The 21,107-nt window shown below is 39.0% G+C and overlaps 1 protein-coding gene across 6 annotated transcripts in view; it reads right to left on the bottom strand.

Annotated features, from left to right (window-relative positions):
• The window catches only part of FLI1 (Fli-1 proto-oncogene, ETS transcription factor), a 166,066-nt gene that overhangs the window by 82,668 nt on the left and 62,291 nt on the right, over positions 1-21,107 (bottom strand). For all 6 annotated transcript variants that reach the window (XM_069080333.1, XM_069080331.1, XM_069080329.1 and 3 more), the window contains exon 2: positions 662-870. In XM_069080333.1, the coding sequence (XP_068936434.1) occupies positions 662-792 (131 nt within the window). In that variant the 5' untranslated portion in view covers positions 793-870. The remainder of the gene's footprint in view (positions 1-661; positions 871-21,107) is intronic.

Genomic DNA, 21,107 nt, shown 5'->3' with positions numbered 1-21,107 from the left:
CTCCCTCTCTCTCACTTTCTTTCTTTCTTTCACCACAGGGTCCAGCATAGTGGCCTGCATATAAGTAAATTCCTGGAATATAGCCGGCACTTAAATTCTTGTTGACTTGACTTGACTTAAGTGTTTGGTGATTGCTTACTCAGTGAATAGCAGCTCCTTGCAAGTAGGGATTATTTCATTCACTGTCTTTGTATCCCCAGGGCCTCGCACAGGGTTTAGCACATAGCAGATACTTAATAAATAGTTGTTGATTTAATGGTCCTAAGAGCAGACTGTTTCATAAGACAGAACTTTTGAAGGCTGGCAGCTCTCCCATGCTCAGCCAGACATGGCAGGAACCCCTTCAACTGCACCATCAGACTCTAGTCCCACAGTGCCCTGGGCTGGCCCCCTCATTTTAGCAGCCTTTTGTGGACTGACCCAGACTTCCAATTGCCTAGCACTGGAGCCCTGCCTGCCACAGAAACCATAAGTGAATAATGAGGCCTTATGCCTCAGCAGAAGAACATCTGGCAAACACACATTCATATTTTCGGCCCCTCCCTCTCTTCTCTCCCCTCCCTCCACCATCAGGTTCTGCGACCCAGCCCTGCACTCCCTGTATTCTCTCTCCCAGCCCAGCAGCTGGAACCACCAGCAGCTGTAGTCCATGCTTTCCTACCTGGATCCATTCATGTGGTCATATTCCCTCTTGACATTGACCCTTACGGGCTGGTTGATCCACTCCTGCTGAGGTGGGAGGGGGTTGATTTTGTGGGGCTGGCCATAGTCAGGGTTGCCAGAGGCGGTCATGTCGTTCTTGGGGAGATGAGCTGCTCCAAATGTGGAGTCAAAGAGGGATTGGTCGTCGCTCACCACTGACAGAGCCTCCTGGAAGACCATGAGAGGGGAGAGAGAAAGTTTGTAAGTGTCACTAATCAATCAGCCATGAGGTGGCTTTTGCACTTTCTATTTGAGCTGGCAAACTGCTCCACAGATGCCCTGGGGCTTTCTTCCCCTCTGGGGGAAGTGCAGGTTGAATCACAGGTCCTAGGTCACATTAATCCTTATGCAAACACGTTGGGTTCTTTTTTTGGCTGCCTTGGACAAAGAGGGGGGTGAGGGTGGGGAAGGGTATCATCTCCCTGTGGTCTAGACATTTGCTAATTTAGCTAGAAAGTGTCATTATTATGCTGTAGCTTTCTTGTCAGTTTGGGATGGAGGGTAGAGATAGAGGTTACCACAGGAACAAAGGAGAGATACAGGAGAAAGACATCACCTGGAGTGTCCCCTGTAGGTCAGTGACACAAGCAATGAAATGGTCCCTGGCATTGTGGGAAGAATGTTTGACTTGGCATCAGAGGACCTTGGTCCAATGCTTGGTTTTGCTCTTTACTCCCTATATCACCTTGCACAAGCTCTGTGGGCCTCCAAATTTTAGAGAAGCAGTCTGGTACAGTGGAAAAGGTGCTGGATTTGGAGTCAGGGGACTTGGATTTGAATCCAGGGTCTGCCACAAACTATCTGTATTATCTTAGTCTCTTAACCTCAGTTCTCCACATATAAAGCAAAGGGGTTGGTCAGGGGTGGCGAACCTGAGGCCTTGAGGCTACATGTGGCCTTCTAGGTCCTTGGATGTGATCTTTTGACTGAATACAGGTTTCACAGGACAGATCCTTTTATTAAGGGGATTTGTTCTGTGAAGTTTGGATTCAGTCAATGGACTGCACTTGAGGACCTAGAGGGCCACATGTGGCCTCAAGGTTGCAAGTTCTCCTCCCCTGCCCTAGACCCATAGTTTGAGACATTCCTTGGGTTGCTGATGGGCAATGGATGATGAATATGTTGTTATGGTGATTCTGGTGAGAGACTAGCTCTTGCTTAGTATCTGGAAACTTGGGTTTGAGTTCTGACACTTCTCCTTACTAGCTCTGTGACTATTGGTAACACAGTTAACTTTCCAGAAAGTTCATTTCCCTGTGTATAAAATGGAGATAATTAAAATACCATCTACCTCACAGATTATTGTGGGATAATTATTTATATATGCCATGATATAAATGCTGACTTGTGATTTTGCCACAGAAATCTGTAGGACTATCTTTTCTATGTTCTGACAAATATCACAACCATCACTGTCATTACCACTATATAAGGTTCTCCCAGTATTCATTATATATTCCCATCATAAGCAACAGGCTATGTATATAACAAAAAAAATGCCACATATTAGAAGATAGTACTATAAAAAATGAACATTTTGAGGACTTTTTATAAAGTAAGGAAGAATGAAATGAGCAGAATTAAGAGTATAATTTACAGAAAAACGATACTGTAAAGGACAAACAACTTTGAAACCAAACAACCTGAATAGTATGAAATGCTATCGATACAGCAACCACCCAATCCATGATTCCAGAGTGGTAGGGGTACGACAGATGTGGAATGAGATCACCTTATTGTTAGTTTTGCTTGATTGTTCTACTTTGTTATAAGAAACCTCTCATGCAGTGGGGGTGGTAATGTAAATGTTTGTAGGGGAAAAACAAAACATGAATAAAGCTATTTTTAAAAAGAAAAGATAATGGAATTTGTGTGTGTTTATCATCCACTTTGTCCTTGCAATCCTTCAGAGTTGAGTTTAGACTCCCTTCGAATAAGGGGGAAAAAGCACTCATCCATATTCTAACACTTACTGTCTGTGTGGCACTAGCCAAATCACTTAAGCCTCTCTTGAGTCTCAGTTTCCTCATCCATAAAATGGGAAAGATAATATCTATAGTACTTGCTTCATTGGGTTGTTATGAGAATTGAATAAAAGAATGTGCATAAAGTACTTCTTGAGCTTTAAAATACTATGTAAATGCTGGGCATGGTTATAATCTATTATTAATTTTTATTCATAAAATGTATATTCTTTTAGGCCATCATTAATAATCATTCTCCATCCATTCACTGACTGACGATAGTTTCCCCCCATTATGTAACAAACTAAAAGAGTACAGTATGTAAGGCTACAGATAAAGAACATCAAAGCACCTCTTAGTTTTGAATTTGTTCTGTGACCCTCATTTCACTCATCCCCTTTCTTTGAATATCTTCCTCCCCCCAAAAAACAGATTACAAATTCTGTTCCACTCTCTCTCTGCTGACCTCACTTGCAATGCTGTACTTAATGCCAGCACGGCATCCTTGTTTCCAACAGGAAGGCTGTTCTCATGTTGTTTCCGGCTGGGACCAAGGCAGGAAATACAGGAAATCACACCAGGAAGTCTGCTTCTGGACCAAAAAGGCTTGGATATTATAGATAAGGCAAAGGGTGAAGGGTTTAAGGTTGAAATTCCAAAGTTATCACCACAACACCCAAAAGGTTCACTGTCCCCAACTGAGTGAATGTCTCTAGTTTCTGGATCCAAAGTGTCCTACTCTTTATTTCCCACCAGATGCCCTTATGGTTTATTCTGCAGAGAACTGTAGTTCCCTTGATCCTGAATGCACAGTCCTATGGCCACTTCCCTAAAAATTAAACTTTGCTCTAATATGCATGTGATGCAAAGACTTTGCTATATGGTCTAGGTATTGGCTTATGATTCCATGTCAGTATGTTTGACAGAATGTAAACTACCAGAAAGATAGGACTGGTTCAGTGTAATTCTGGTTTTATAGTGTTACACCTCATTATAAATGGTTTTTGGTCATTATAAAGATGAGCTTGCATAACAGCCCCTTCAATTCAAGATATTGAAAGCTGTGTGTCATCTATGGGGAAAGGGACACACAGTTTATATACTTTATGTCATATAAAATACTATTGTTATATCACATGTGAAATATAGAGCCTTAAAAAAGAGAAAGAATGACTACTTATGAAAATTCACTCCAAGATTTTGGCCTGAGACAAAGAGACCCTCATTTATGTGCTATTTTCATTGGTCAAATACTGCGGCAAGAATATACTTAAAATTTTATGGAAACACAGCAAGTTTCTTGTAAACTGTCCCTTCCTCCCAATTCCCACTCATGCCTGGATTATCTCTCTCTCTCTTTCTGTCTCTCTGTCTCTCTCTCTCTCTTTCTATCTAGTACTAAATTCTCTCTTGAGCTACATCACTATATACCTGTTGGACATTTCCATTTTGATGTCCTCTAGGAATCTAAAACAGTATATCCAAAACAGAACTCATTATCTCTTAATGAAATAACCCGCTCCTCTTCCAAATATCCCCAATTCTGTTAAGAGCTCTACACATTTATAAAGGAGGTTGTTGTGGCACAATGAAAGGAGCACCAGATTGGAATTCAGAAGATGAACTCTACTGCTAATTCTACCCATTTGTATTCCTCTTTATTATACTAACACAGTCCCCACATGCTAGCAGATCATCAAAGAGATAAAATCAAATAGAAGAGAATTCAGAAATACCTAAGAGTTGACACCTATTCAGGTGCTATGAATGCAAAGGCTGTTCACTACATGGCTGTTGAGTGAATGAATGTCTACAAGCATTAAACAATTATTGTTTATTTTAAAATGAATTCTCATTACTAGTTTAGGGTGTTTTTAAACAGGATCCCAATTACTCTCCCCCACCTTTTTTTTGTTAACACTAATATTAATTGGTTGTACATGCAACAGTTGGAGAAGGCAAGGCAGAAAGCTCATCTTTGTATAGATTGGATGAATGGGCTGAAACTAACAACAATAAATTTAAGAGAGATAAATGTAACATCCTGCCCTTAGGTTAAAAAAAACTCAATTGTACAAGTACATGATGGACATGACTAGAATGCAAATCATATAAAAAAGATGAGAGGAGTGCAATTTCCATATGCATGGTATGTGGTTGCCAAAAATAAGTTATATGACAATAGACTATATTAATAAAAGTACAGCATCAAGAGCAAAGGGATTTATAGTTCTGCTATATTCTGTACTATTCAGGCCACATCTGGAATAATGCAATCAGCTCTACCTGCCATGTTAGGGGGACCTATGCATGACAACTTTTCCTACAATAGTCCTGTCCTAATACTTCAAGGTGGCAAGGAGGTAATCTTGGGTTCTTAGAGACTATGACAGGGGCAAAAGTTTTGATAGCCTCTACTAAAAATGGTAAGATTTTACCAAGTGTTGCTAGAAATAAATCATGCCTGCTGTTGAAGGAATAGTCCACATAAATACATATAGTCTCAACACCAAAATGTTGGCTTCAATAAGATTATTAATTTCAGTGGTCATAATGATACGTGAAATGGACCAAAAAAAATGCCATAATTCCTATGACCTCTCTTCCAACTCCACAGTGACTGTGGCAAACCACCTCCAAAAATAATTTACCTGTTAGCACTCTTAATCTTTGGCCTATGGCCAAAAAGTTGATACAGTGCTGGTAGAACAGAATCATTTCCATCTTTTCAATATAAATGAAATAATAGGCACAAAAATATTGCCAATAAACAGGTGGACAGATCACAGACACTTCTTAGAGAGGTGAATAAAAGAATTAATTAAGGTGATTTCATTATGTGCCAAAATGCAAAAAAAGCATTATTTTATAACATAATTGATAAATTCCCCTCATAGAGCTTATGATAAGCACAAACTGAGAAACCACCACAAAGATAATTGTAGCTTATGTGCTGATGTCTATAGCAAAAGATTAAAGAGAGAATATCTAATGAAGGACTTCGACAAGGTCCTCCAAACTAAATAAATATATTTCTTGGTATTCAATGACATATAGTTGCTCCAAACCAACCTGTTTGAATACTCTATTGTAAAAAATGGGAAATGGATAAAAGTAAAGATATTAAATCTATCACCATTTCTTATAAAAATCTGACTGATGTTAAATAGTTGCTATGATGAGGTTTTAAATTTAGAGTATAAACTCACTTATAATACATAACAGAAGAAAATAATGGAAAATTATGAGCTTTATCATCTCACAAAATAATGAAATGATTTTGTAGAAAGCTTGGTGCTGGATTCAGGTAAGGCAAATGATCCTGAGAATATTTGTGGATGAAACTGGAAAGACTACAAACAGATACAATATAAAACAGATCTACCAGTGCTTTTATAGTGAGCTATTTCTATCAGCAACAACAGCAGAAGTACCATTCTTGGACTCTACCACTTCCATACCACATGTCCTATTTGAGAAAGAAACAATGAACTGTATAAAATCAAATCAGAAAATGTGAATTGATTTGGTGAAAGAAATCCATGCTGGAGGTAACATGATTTTAGAGGTACTCAGAGATTAATTTTCTTTTCTTTTTTTTATTATAAGCAATTGGGGTTAAGTAACTTGCTCAAGGTTACACAGCCAGTTATTTCTGGGTGTGGTGCTGAGTGTCTGAGCCCGGGATTCAATCTCCAGGTCATCCCAACACTGAAGCTGGTGCTCTTACTCACTGAGCCTCCTGGCCGCCCATCAGAGATTAATTTTCAAAATATCTTAAAGATGGGAGGCTTTTCAAACAACAGTAAAAATCATAGATTGTCTTCTTCTCCCCAAAGTAAAAGGTAACTGAGATGGTATTGGCAACTATTGTTCCATATTATCTCTATAGAGTGTTTATGAGAATGGTATATGCAGATATCAAGGATACCCTTGATATAAATGCAAGAATAGAACAACAGACTCTTGCAGATCATTTTCTATCAGTCCACATTTGACTAAGAAGTATGGAAAGCTTAAGATCTGATGTCCATATGGTTTATTGAGTTTATTTTTTAATGCATTTGATTCAGGAGTACAAAATTCAATCCTAGAACTTCTCAAATGAGGTACCTTCTACAAAAACTACATTAAACAAGACCCCATGACAGGTATGACTATGGAGTAAACTTTTCAATGACTCACAAATACTAACATCAATTGATTTTAAAACAAGGAGATATTCACCCACAGAATTGACCAGAGTCATGCAAAAGTTTAAATAAAAGAATTTTCTGGGGATGACATCAGAAGACACCATGCAAGTTGCATTATACCTAAAATACCACTAAACTTGCTCAGTTAAGTCCACAGTGATGCACAGAAGTTGATCTAATCATTCACACTGGAAATATTAATGGATTGTTCAGTCATTTAAGTCATGCTTGATTCTTTGTGACCCCATTTGGGGTTTTCTTGGCAGAGATACTGGAGCGGTTTGCCATTTCCTTCTCCAGCTCATTTTATAGAGGAGGAATTGAGGTAAACAGGATTAAGTGACTCTAATAGGGTCACACAGCCAATAAGTAACAGAGCAAGACTTTGAATCCAGATCCTGTAATTTCAAATCCAGTATTTTTTGTGCCACACCATGCTGTACTCACCTTTGGGAAATTATGCAAACCTTCTATGATTCCAAATTGTTTGCTGCCACAAAAGACCATCTCTTTAACATCACTGTTATCCTAGGCAGGTAGTTGGTATAGTGGATAAAGAGTAAGACTTAGAGTCAGGAAGAAATGTGTTTGAATTCTGCCTCAGACACTTATTAATGGTGTGACCTTGGGGAAATCTCAGTTTCAGTTTTACCAGCTGTAAATAAAAGGGGGAGGAGCTAGGTATCTCAGTGGCGAGAGCACAAGACTAGGAATCAGGAAGACAAGAATTCAAACCCTACTTAAGATATTCACTACATCTGTGACCTTGGGCAAGTTACTTAACCTCTATCTGCCTACTTTCCCAAGCTGTTTTGAAAGACAAAAATAAGATAATATTTGTAAAATGTTTTGCAAACCTTAGTGTTATATAAATGCTAGCTAGGTGTAGTAGCCCTAGTAGTTGTGGTCATAATAACCACTGCACAGAGTATCAGACATGTAGAGCTCTTTATAAAACCTTAAAGTATTATGTAAATGTTAGCTGCCACATTACATATCACACAGTGAATCATGGGATACCTCTATCTCAGAAGATTCAAAAATACATGTAACTCAAAGGACAATGAACAGATGTATGGTGGATATAAATTAGTGCAGATTACCAGCAGCTACTTGCATAAAGAATTCCATCACAGACATGTCTGACTAGGGGATGGGGTAGACCAGCCATGTACTGTAAATGGGTAATAAGATGGAAAGCTCCGAGGTATTTAGGGTGCTCCATTCCTGACTCCTCTCCATTTCCCAAGTAGTACAGTCCCTTGCACATAGTAGGCACTTTATCCATGTTTGCTTAGTGTTGGAACTATATCTTCAAGTATCTGGAGGGCTGTCATCTGTTTGGGAGAGGGATTAGATTCGCCAATGGCTACAAATTACAAATACTGGCTAAACTTCTATGACTTTGTAACAATTGGTTCTGCCCCAAAGTAGAATTGTGTTGTTAGCTAGCTAGCTCCTGTAATGCGAATGTAAATTTTAAAGATCTTCCCTGCCCATAGGCTAAAGTGCACCAGAAGCCTGGGGAGGGAGGCTTGTTTTTCAGTAGATACTTTTTGATTGGCCAGTGGGTCAATAAGGTTGTTACATTCTCTGAGCCAGGAGAAGGCTATATAAGCCCTGATGTGTAGCTTTGTTTTGGGACTCACTTTGAGAAGTGTTCTGTGATTTGATCTGAATTCTGGGAAGCCGATGTTGAGAGTCCCCAGGCTTTGAAAAACCCAGAATGTGGAAACCCAGATGTTGACTGGGTATGGATGTAATGGTTGGACAGTTTGGAAATCTGTCTACTTGATGTTTCTGTCTTGATAATTATGCCTGTATACTTTGAGGTTCAGGGTGCTGACCTTTTCTCCTGAACAAGGTAAACGATATATGTCTGACTGATTAAAGTAAGCTTGTTAACCCATTTTGAGTTGCTTTCCTTTAACAAAGCAGATCCAAGAACCTGTGGTAGCTGCAAACCCTGAGGACGCTTGGGGTGCTTGCTGCTACAGCTCCCCACCATGGTAACTATTGAAAGAGGCTAGATGACTTTTTCTTGGAATGTTGCAGAGGGGATTCCTGTGGAGGAGAGGTGGAAAGTTAGACTGTTCCTCTGATGAAACCTCATCTAGAGCATATAGTGAGTTGTATGAGGCTTAGAAAGGTTAAGTGGTCTTAACTGGTGATGGTTGAACAGCTGGTATCCTAGATAGGATTGGAACCCATACCTTCCTGACTCCAAGTCAAGAACTCTTCAGACTACAGAATGCTTTTCCACATGGACTGTATGACTTTTAAATTCCCTTCCAATGCTATGATTTTTAAATTTTCTGGCTTATGGAAGAAAAATAGTCTTGGGGCAATCCCCAAGAATATCTACATATTCTCATCAAGAAGTGATTGAATCTTCACTTGCTTATTAAAACCAGAGTTGTAAAGGCAACCTTAGTCATGGGGGGATGGACAAAGAGAAAAGAATGTCCAAAATCTACCCTTTTAGGGCACATATGCCCTCTCAATAAGGGCAGCATTTTGAATTCCTGCACTGGGAACATGTTAGAAAAAGAGAGCCACTGCATTTTCCTTAGGAAAGGTTCATTCATCTATACTGCTCCATCATCCTCACCAGTCTTGAAGTCTTATGCATAAAGAAAACTGGCACTTCACAGGCTTTGCTGGTGGTCAAGGTGGCCAAGGTCACCAGTGCAAGAGGCAATGAAGCCAGCAAACTATTCACTGCTCCTTCCTGATGGTGGGGCCTGGCTTGATCAGACAGGAGACCCTGGGTCTTGAGTCTAAAGATCTGGTTCATACTTTAACAAGGTTGCCCCAGGGAAGCATGCTGGTTTTGGCTTTTATCACATTCTTTTAGTAATGACACGAAGCTCCCTCTCTTGTATTCTGAGAAGTGCTGTCAGATGCATGCTAGTCTTTAGGGAGGAATTGCCTGCCCTTAAGCCCAGGTCTCTGGAAACAAGCAAATTCTTTAACCAAAGTATAGAGATGTGGGTTTTTTGTTTGTTGGGGGATTTTGTTGTTATTGTTTTTGTTTTTATGGCAGTAGAGGAATTAGGGGAGTGGAACAGAACTGAGACAGTAGACCCAACACTTCACTGATTCCTCAACTATCCAGAAGGAGTGATTAATCGTAGGGATTATAATTGCTGCTTAGCTCCCCTTCTCCTTCTTCCTATAGTTAGCTATTTATCCATTTGTCTGCTCATTAGTATCTCCAGCAGAGGGCAGGTGGGAAAAGTAACAGGATGTGAAATATATAAGATATACTGGGTATCATCATCATCATCATCATCATCATCATCAATCTTCTTTTTTTGTTGTTTTTTGGAGGGGAGAGGGAAGGACAATTGGGGTTAAGTGACTTGCCCAAGGTCACATGGCTAGTAAGTGTTAAGTGTCTGAGGCTGGATTTGAACTCAGGTCCTCCTGACTCCAGGGCTGGTGCTCTACTGACGGTGCCATCTAGCCGCCATATCCCTTTCTTCTTACCTATTTAATTGCAAGGTAAGCAAGAAAGAAGGTAGAAAATATCAGCCAATGAGCAGACATGTATTTAGCACCTGCCATGTCCAAGTCGCTGAGCTACGTCCTGTCTTCTGGAACTATGGGGTTAAAAAGGCTGTATGGTTCAATTTCAGCAACTCCTTGAGCTGCTGCTATGGGTCAAGGAGGCACCATCCTAGGTGCTAAGGTAGATACAAAGGTCAATAAATGCTCACTTTGATCCAAAGGAATCTGCAGTCTAGTATAAAGGATATCAGTCAAATAGCATTGATTAAACACCTACTATATTCCAGGTACTGTGATATGACATGCATACAAATAAATATAAAGAGGTTGCTAGAGTTTACTAGTTCATCTAATTTATTTACATATGAGGAAAATGAATCTTCCTGGATTAGAAGACCTTTATATCCTTTATAACTCTGAGATTCTATGATTCAGAAATACTTCATCAATACAACAAGGATCTGGTGGGTATGCCTTCCATTATCACAGACTGAAAATGCTATAATTTAGTTATAGAGGAAAAAATTCATTACCTTCAGGACAACCTGGTCCTTGGATGACAGACATCTGATTCATCACCAGACTTTCATTCAAAGCCTTTTCCAGCCTGGAAGGACCTATCAGAACTTGGCACATGGTCACCCTTCCACCCACTATACAACTGCAGAAGAGTACATTAATGGAAATGGGTTATGAAAAACTGCCTAATTTATTTCTAGGCTTTAAAACAAAGGCTGATTAGATTTTGATCAGTGAGAGAGAATAATCATTTTTAAATTTTGCTTCCTCTGATGCTGAGCTGGGGTTGTATAGCTAAGCCTATCACTGAGTCCTTAGCCCCTGACTGATTTCTAAACACAATTAATTCAACATTTTCTTCCCAGGTCACTTAAACCTTAACTCACAGAGAGGGCTTCTGCACTGGATAACCCTGTGAGAGGCAGATGGCTGAGTTCCTGGAAGATGCAATCAGAATTCCTTGCAGATGAAAGTACTTTATTTAATGGGGTTTAATAAATTAGGGGGAAGAGCATGAATGAGTGTAGAGAAGAGGGTCTCAGACCACCATAAAAACTGGAGAGAGACATGCATTGTAACAGAATCCAGAGCTATAACCCTTTTGTTAATCACAGGTCTCCTGTTAGGCTTTGCTCCAGGTCTCCCATGGGTATTTACCTTGGTTGTTGACTTTGAGTTTTCACAGTCACTTTTCTGACCATAACCACATTTAAAGGGCATCTCTAAAGATCAAAGTTGAATTCTCCTCCTACAAAGTGACTTTACTTACAAAAAAAATAAAATAAAAAGAAGCTGAATATGGAAACTAACAGGCAAGGGCTGAAAGGTTAGCCTGAACCCCCAGAGGGGAAAACTTTACAGTGTGTTTCACTTTCTCTTTTCGTACAGTCCTGAGACCATTATGCAAGCTCCCCTTTCCCAGGGAATATGGAGATAAAATTATAATAGCTAAAATTTATATAGTTCTTACTATGAACCAGGTATTGTGCTAAACACTTTACAATTATTATCTCATTTGATCTTTACAACCCCCCCCCAATATTGTCTCCAATTTACAAACAAGGAAACTAAGACAAATAGCAGTTAGGGGTTTGCAAAGCTAATAACTGTCTGAGGCCAAATTTGAACTCAGGTCTTCCTGCCTTCAGTCCTGGCCCTCTATCCACTGCATCAGCTAGCTGCCAGGAGGAGGAGGAGGAAGAGAAGGAGAAGGAAAAGGAAGAAGAAGAATGGGCAAAGCTCTGTCATACAGATTTCTTTGCCTTCTGACATTAGGAGTCAGTCCCCCTTCCCAGTCTCTTGGTCTTCTAGGGAGATACCTCAGAAGTTGCTGGAGAAAAGAGAGGACAATGAATTTCAAATATCAGTATATAACTGTCTCTCAGGACTAGAATGCATTCCCTCCTTGCATCTACCTCTACTTCTTAGAACCCCTATCTCCCTTCAAGGTTCAATTCTGAAGCTCATCAATTGGACAATAGACCCCTGCCCAAGCTTCACTTAATGGCTATATTTTGGGCCCTGCAGGATTAGAGTGAATGTGTATGGTAACTGTTTCTCTTTGGAACAGTAACCCTGAATTCTTCCCCTTCCAGTTTGATTTTTTTTTTCTTTTTTCCTAAGTAAAGCGGCCATCCCTTGACTCACTTCTTAAAGAGGCCTATTCACTGAATGGGAAGTTACCTCACTCTAAGTGAGTGCCTGAAAAGGCCTTAGCCTAAAAGGTTCAGGGTCTCTCATTGCATCTTGGGTCATCTCCAATCATCCTGATGAATATCTGGCCACTGGACCCAGGTGGCTCTGTAGGAAAAAGTGAGGCTGGTGACCTTGCACAGGCCTCCCTCACTCAAATCAAAGTCAACTTCAAGTCATGTCATCATTTCCCTTATGCCTTTGTCCTCTTCGAAAACAAAGGACAAACACAACAACAAGTGTTATCTTCTTTACAAAACCTTTCAGGATCAAATTGCTGGTGTCTTCCACCAAAATTGCTCTCTCTCTCTCTCTCTCTCTCTCTCTCTCTCTCCATGCTATATATACACACCATGAATATATCATTTAAATGCCATATTAATGACATGTTTATATTAACATATAAATAATATGGTGATATTTATTTATATATTATATATCATGGTATATAATATATTGATTATTGCTTCAATGTATATTATTAATTATAGTATAATATAGTCTATGCACAAGCATATATAGTTGTATATGTATATATTCATATACATGCACACACATACAAGCATGTACATGGATACGAGCACACACATGCACGCACACATATGCACATACATGTTACATGTACATATAAACTCCTTGAGAGGGAAGGCTTGACTTTTTTCTTTGTATCCCAGCATTTAACATAGTGCCTGATGCACAGAAAAGTGCTAAATAAATGCTTATTGATTAGTGGCTTCAGTTTCCTTTTCTATAAAATGGAGGCCATAATTATAATAGTGACTCACATTTATTGAGTCTTGTGAGCTTTATAACCAATCCTGTGAGCTTTGGAGTGAAAATATTATGGACCTCATTTCACAAATGAAATGACTTGTCCTATGTCACACCACTAACAAGTGCTGGAGCAGGATCCAAGCCCAGGTCTCCTGAGTTCCAAGTTCAGGTTCTATCACTGCCTTTGTCTATCCTTTTATTAAAGGGATTTGTTCTGTGAAGTTTGGATTCAGTCAAGGGGTTGCACTTAAGGACCTAGAGGGCTACATGTGGCCTCAAGTCTACAGGTTCCCCACCCCTAATCTAACCTCTCACCTCCCTTAGGAAGTTAGAAGGAATTGATAGATCCCTGTGCCATTGTGTGTGGGATAAGAGTTCAGAGTCTGAGTCTGAGATCAGAAAAAAGTCTTTATTCTTTCTCATGAGAAAGGACTCTGCCCCTGTTGCTCAAATGGCATCTGCCAGGGAGAGAGCAACAGGCAGAAGCAAGCCCATGGTTATAAAACCTTCTAATGCAGAAGCCCCAATCCCCCAATTGGCCTTCACTCTCATTGGTGGGGAGGCCGGCCCACAACCTAAGTGCGGGAATCTGTCTTGGAGACAAAGGACACGGAAACATGTGGGTGTCCAATGCAAGGCCAGGAAGGCAGTTTTATCCTTATTTGGTATATCTTGTGCTGAGGTGGCACTGGGGAGGGTCTCCGTTGCTCTAAGTCCCAGATTCCTGTAAGGTCAGGTGACTTCTAAACTTAGGCCTAGTGGATGCTGAAGTCACTCTAGATTTGATTTTTCAGAAGGGGGAAACTTCACTGCAAATTATCCCTCACAATTGAAATGATGATATTGACTTCATAACCTTGAAACAGCAAGAGAAGAAATTAGGCAAAACAAAACAAAACAAAACAAAAATACTAAAAGGACAGTCCTCATTTACTAAAATTCCTTGAAAAATGTACACATTTTATCATATACATATAGAAAGACATATATTGAAATGTGTGTGTACGTCTATATTTACACAGGGTCTCCCAGAAGTCTTACATGTAGCTTTCACTTGTTTTCAATAGTTTGAATTGCACCAAGACTTTTAGAATGACCTGTAAATGTAGATTATGCATCTATGTGTGTATATACATCTATATGTGTAGCTATACACATATATATACACATATACATAGTTTATATATATAGATATAGGTATGTAGATATAAATTAGATGTAAATACAGATATAGACAGACATAGATTAGATATAGAAGTAGATATAAGCATAGACATAGACTGTAGGTTTAGACAAATAGACAGAAATAGGTATATAAACATAGATTACATATAGACAGAAGTAGATGTGATAGAAATAGATATAGGTATATAATTTCTTTTATAGTTAGCCTATTGGCTAATACTTTTCTCATGTCAAGTGACTGATTGACAATTAAGCATACTCATCATATTGATGCTATGTGAGGGTCAATGAGTGTCTAGACTGTTAAGGTTTGAAGAACAAAGTTGGATTTTCAGGGCAACCTGGGGAATCTAAAAGTAGAAATAGGGCAGTGAAGGAGGTACCTAATTTATTATACATATTTTTTCCACTTAGGTCTGTTATTATAGAAGACAGAGACTTCTGTTCAGAGCTTTGATTATTTGTTTGTTTGTTCATAAACCAACCTGTCTCAAATTCAAAACATGGTCACCTGAGCCTGCTTCACTACCTTGAAATTTCCAGTCCCATCAATATGTCTCTGAGATTTTTGGATTAAGCTTTGTTAAATTCTTTCTAACCTCCCCACTCATTCCCAGACCCTCCCATCCTCATTGCTCTGGCCAATGATCGTTACATGGTTGAATTTGAACAGCCAAACCACTGACCATTCTCTCCACTCTCCCACCCCCATCCACTCTGGGTCCTATTCTCAGAGGCAATGATCTTATCCGGCAATTTCCTCCTCTGACAGTTTCCATGGCAACTTGTGCCCTCATAATCACAGGAAGCCCATGAGGAAACATACACAGGGCGGCTCCTTCAATCCAATCATTCCAGCTGTGAGCCAAGGAGCAGCACCCTTTCAATAGAATGGCCTTCCAGAAACAGAGCCAGCCTGAGAGCAAGTGGATTCCACTTGCCCACAGCATAGGAGATTCCACTGTGCCACAGGCATGCCCATGGACAGTCATTGAATGACATTTAAACTCAGTGGACAAGTAGGGGTAGAAGCTATGAGACACCAGGTTATTTTTAACACTGGGACCTGGGATGAGGGGAAAACAAAGTTCTATTCATTGCCCCATCTCTAATGTATAACTCACTTGCATGAGTCAGGCCCAGGGACTGGGCTCAATGATTTCTTCATAACAAATTATGGGCTCATTCTGACCTTGGAGGTAGTAGTCTTGAACTACCTCATCTGAAGGAATCCTCCTATGTTAGGTGGATAACTTTTATAATCAGAGGTTATACAAGCTTTTTTTTTTCAAGAGTTGGAACTATCCCAAGGATGGAAATATGGAATAGCAGATCCTTAAACACATCAATACATCAAGAGTCTTTCTGGACATCTAGTTGTCTGTCTCAGTTCAATTTTCTTTTCTTCTCCTCCTCCCAATTTCCTGTTCCATATCCCTCCTTCCATTCTTCAGTCTCCTCTTTTCCCTTATTTCCTTTTCTTTCTTCTCCTTCCCTCTATCTCCATCTATTATTTGATTAATTTCTTTTCATTCATTTTCTTCTTTTGGTCACTATAACTATTAACTTTCTCCTCACCTGTGCAAATGAGCAATACTTTTGTTTCTTTAGATAAATTTTCAACATAAGTTGCCAGGTTATCCCCAGAATTTTGCAATGACTATGAGACTTTCAGATTAAAACAATGGAACAAACCCCTTAAGACTTTTACCCGTGTTATTTCCAGATCTGGAATGTGCATCCTTATGCCCTCTGCTCATAGACATACTTTGGAGACCAACTCATGTCTCACATTCTCCATTAAAATATTTCTTGGACACTCTAGCCTTTAAGTGATTTCTCCCTCCTTTAAATATTTTTCATCCTTAATATTTATACCAAATCTTTGTCATTTAATGTAGTGTCTAGCACAATGCCATTAACACAGTAAGTCCTTGATAAATGTTTGTTGAAATACATTGAATTCATTGCATTGAATTAATCAAATATAGCTTTTTGACATTTAATATAATTTATTTTTTCTAAAAGGCCATATGTGGTAGTAATGATGGTGATGATGACAACTAGCATTTACACAGCACTTTAAGGTTTACAAAGAACTTTATAAATATTATCTCATTTTATCCTCACAGCAACTCTGGGAAATGGGTATTTGCATTATCCTTCCTTTGCAGATAAGAAAACTGAGGCAGACAGGTTAAATGACTTGCCCAGGGTCACACAGTTAGTTAAGTATCTGAGGCAGAATTAGATCTCAGGTCTCCCAGAATTCTATCCATTGTGTTATCTAGCTACTTCCCAAAAGAATGCTGATCTTGAAACCAAGTTTTTGGTTTGAGTCTTGGCACCAATATTTACTAGCTATATGACCCTTGACTGGTCATTCAACCCCTTTGAGTTTCATTGTCTCCCATATGTAAAATTGGGATGAGAATATATTTCTTACCTCCAAGGTTTTTGTAAGGAAAACACTTTGCAAAATAATAAATATAAAATATATAAATAGGAGTTATCATTATTATTATTATTTCTTGTCTCCCCCTTCAAGATTTGGCAGCAGGAATTGTGTATCAGGTATTTTGTTTCCTGCATAACACCAACCACAGTGATATGCAACTCAACAAACATTTATTAAGGACTTACTATGTTAAAGACATTGTGCTAGTAGCTGCACAAGAAATCCAAGAAGGATAATTACAATGCAGTGTATTTGCCCATCCAAAATCCAAAAGCAGAGACCATTGTAATACAAGTCAGGAAAACAGAGTTCTAGGCTTGTCTCTACTACTGACTAGCTATGTAACCCTGGGGAAGTCACCAAACTCCTCTGGCTTCCTCATCTTCAAAATCATGGATTGGACTGGATGGTCTCTGAGGTCCCTCTAGACTCTGACATTTTGAATTCTAAGCTATCACAAAGTGTTTTCACCAAATGTCTTCTGACAAGCCCATTTTGTTGACATCCCTTCCAGCTTTAAAACTGTATGGGTCTGCGATTTAGTTCCAGAGTTTCTGAATTTCTCTAATTTAAGCCATTCCTCCTTATGCCTATACGATGATACCATTACTCCTTGATGCACCTTCCACTAGGGAGGTAGAAAGGAGCCAAAGGCAGTCCTGGTTTGAGAAGAAGAAAGCCAGGCATTGATCTTTCTTTGAGGAGGCCCCCACCATCATCTCCTTGAAGCTTGGACTCAATCTCCGGTCCCCAACTGGTCTCCCAGTTGGCAGCGACACTCAAAGAGGCCGCCCCACTGGGTTGGCCAGTGTCCCTGTTTGACTTCAGTGCCAAACCCAAGTCGTCTGGCACTGTGGCAGGCCCTGTCTCTCTGCATAAGCCTATAGAAAAAGCAGATACTTTGTGAACAAGTCCTGCCTTGGACTTCCAATGAAAACATCTCAGCAGGATTACGTGGAGATATTTTCTTTGTCAATCTCAGGCAAGATATTTGAACAGGAAAACCCAGCTGAAACCACTGAAAGTTCCCAGGGGCTTAGGACTGATCTGGTTACTTTACAAAGGGCATTTAGTTTTTCATCTTGGAGGCTCCTGCAGGTATGAGGCTAACTCAATAGGAAGCATGTTTGCCTTTAAAACTCAAGGTCATGGGTTCATACACTGGTAAGGAGGCTTGATCTCTGCTACACCAAGAATTTTTGGTAAATGAGGGGCTGACATGCCTACGAAGAGAGGAGTTTGAAGAGATGCCCAACGGTGTACTAAGAAACTTTCCAAGCCTCCATTTTCCAATTCCTTATGTTTTATCTATCTACTTCAGGTTCCATTCTCCAAAGTAAAAAAAAGATCACATTATCCTTCTTCAGTCTCTCTTTTCTTCATGATTTAAATCCATTGCATTCACAGTGGGTATGGTAACTGATAAGGGAACCTGGATTTCCAAAGTCAATTCTATTCACCCCCAGAGAAGATTGTGGGAGTCAAATGTCAACAAAGGAACCTTGTGGTCTTCTTGCTTCTTCCAACCCAAACCAAGAAAGGTTTCTGGTTTAACCTCAACTCCATAGGCACTCATCACATATCATCTTAAAGGATTCTGGGTAAGAGCAAAAAAAGCATACTCTGAACTCATAATAGCCTTGTGTGGATAGAGATTTGCATAATTGTGTGTACTGAGATAAAAATTCTCTACCAAAAAAAAAAAAAAAAGATGTGCCTCCCTCAACAATTCCCTCAGTAGAGCATACAACTTTGAGTCAGGAAAGACCAGGATTGGAATTCCACCTGTGACACTAGCTGTATGACTATAGGGAAAATTTTTTACTCAAGGTCCCTGAGCTTCAGTTTCTTCATCTGTAAATGAGGCTAAAAAATATCCACAGTGCTTACCTCATAAGTTTATTCGGAGGCTCAAAGAAGTTAACTCATGTACCATACTTTGTAATTTTAAAGTGCTACATAAATGTCAGTGATTAATACTCCTTAAAAAAAAGATACTCCAAAAGAAGAAAAAGGTCTTACTAAAAAAAAATCACCTTTTAATTGTTTGTACAAGAAAACTAGTTAATGTTGGAATAGCTTAAAAATTGAAGGTGAAGTAGTGTCAACTTTGGTCTAAGTTCTAAGAATAATCAGTATACTGATAGGAGAGCTTGGAATTTTCACTTTAGAGGAAATAATTTGGATAATAACCATTTTTTAAAGACTATCTTTAAAAACACTTATTGCCAGTAGTTGAGTCCTTGTATTATGGTTCAGACGTTTTAAAATCACCATACCATCAAACTGCATATGGAAATTTTTTTCTTAAATTCAGTGTTTTAAGCTTAAAAAAGGAAATATCTTACCTGCCCATAAATTATTTTTTTAAATGGGATTATTTTGAATAAATTTTCATATAGTGAGAAGGAAAAAAAGAAATAGGGTTTGGTTTAGTCTTAATGCTTTTTATTGGTATTGGGTAGTTATTTTGACCTGTTAGCCCAAGTACTCAAAGAAATATTGATATTTTTGGGGCGGCTAGGTGGTGCAGTGAATAGAGTACTGGCCCTGGAGTCAGGAGGAGCTGAGTTCAAATCTGACCTCAGACACTTAACACTTATTAGCCGTGTGACCTTGGGCAAGTTACTTAAATACAATTGCCCTACCTTTCCCCCTCCAGAAAACAAACAAAGTATACATTAAAAATTAAAAAAAAAGAAATATTGATATTTTTAGATCATACTTTTCTCTGTGTTCAGAAGAATGTATGATAATATCTCTAGGATCTAGGCTATAAATATGATCAATATACTCAATTGTAGTCAACTGGAGTCAACCAACAGAGACATGATCTTTTTATTTACTATTATATATTAACTATGACATAGTTGAAGTCTGCTCTGTAGTAGGACATTAAGAACCTGTCTCTCTGACAAACTGAGTAAAAATTAGCCTCAAGCTAGTAATTCAGAATTATTCTACTTGCCTGGGAAATCAGTTATTTCTCAGGAAATATTCACTGAATTTGATCCTTATAGGTGACCCATCTGGATGGTTCAGTAATCTCTGTGCAGATAGAGCCTCAGTGTGTGGGGGAGGGATAAGGATGCTGACTCTATGGTAAGTTTGTTAGGGGGAAGGGTGAGGTAAAGGGATCTAAGTTTCCTTCCCTATAGACATCATGCTATTAACCAGAAGTTTCAGGAATGAGCCTGAAGTCAGGAACAGCTATGGAGTAATGGTAGCCAAGATTCCCTGAGAGAAGAATGGCTTCACTCAACCTGTCCTAGAATAAATTAAAGAGGCCCATATTCAGTAGACAGTTCCTTGGGTATACCTTTCAGTCACATCCTTATTATTTAAATAACATACATTTTGCATTTTGCTTTCTTGAAGAAGGTGGGACAAAAATTTCCTCAAGTCAACAAGTCAAATAAAAAAGCACTTTTATCAAGCATTTTAATCCTGGCCAAGTCACTTAAGCCCTCTATGTCTGAATGACTGCTTCACTAAAGTGGGAATGCTGGTATCTATCTTGGGCAGAGTTATCTCATAGGCTTGTTGTAAAAAAAAAAATAAACAAAAAACCCCATTTAGATAATTATTCCAAAATGCTTTGAAAACCAGTGTCCACAAATGTAAAGAACAAGATATATATTTTATAAACACATTAAATTTCACTATATTTGGAAGCTATAACTTTTCCACCACCCCACCCTATCAGAACCACTCCTATTGGCTATACTGCAAAGACACAAGACAAACATGAAGAAAACTCTAACAACTGTATTAAAGGGCAGGAGCAAGTCATAGGAGTAGAATGCAATGATCTTAGTGATATTAGAAGGAGCACTGAGGTACCAGGAAGGTTAGTATATCTTTGACCTTCAGTACCATAAGGGACTTTCCTGATACCATGGAGCCAGAACTTTAGTTAGATATATTTTTTAAAGATTGTTAGAATGCAGAAAGAGGAGGAAGATGAAGAGGAGGAGGAGGAGAAGTAGTACTAGGAGAAGGAGGAGTAGGAGGAAGGAAGGAAGGAAGGAAGGAAGAAGAAGAAGAAGAAGAAGAAGAAGAAGAAGAAGAAGAAGAAGAAGAAGAAGAAGAAGAAGAAGAAGA

The sequence above is a fragment of the Petaurus breviceps genome, unplaced genomic scaffold, assembly GCF_028583685.1.
Source record: "Petaurus breviceps papuanus isolate PSGF00001 unplaced genomic scaffold, PetGlider_PUasm1.0 91133, whole genome shotgun sequence".
NCBI classification, from domain to species: domain Eukaryota; kingdom Metazoa; phylum Chordata; class Mammalia; order Diprotodontia; family Petauridae; genus Petaurus; species Petaurus breviceps.
The sequence above is the reverse complement of the archived record's forward strand: the minus strand, read 5'-3'. Positions and strand labels throughout refer to the sequence as shown.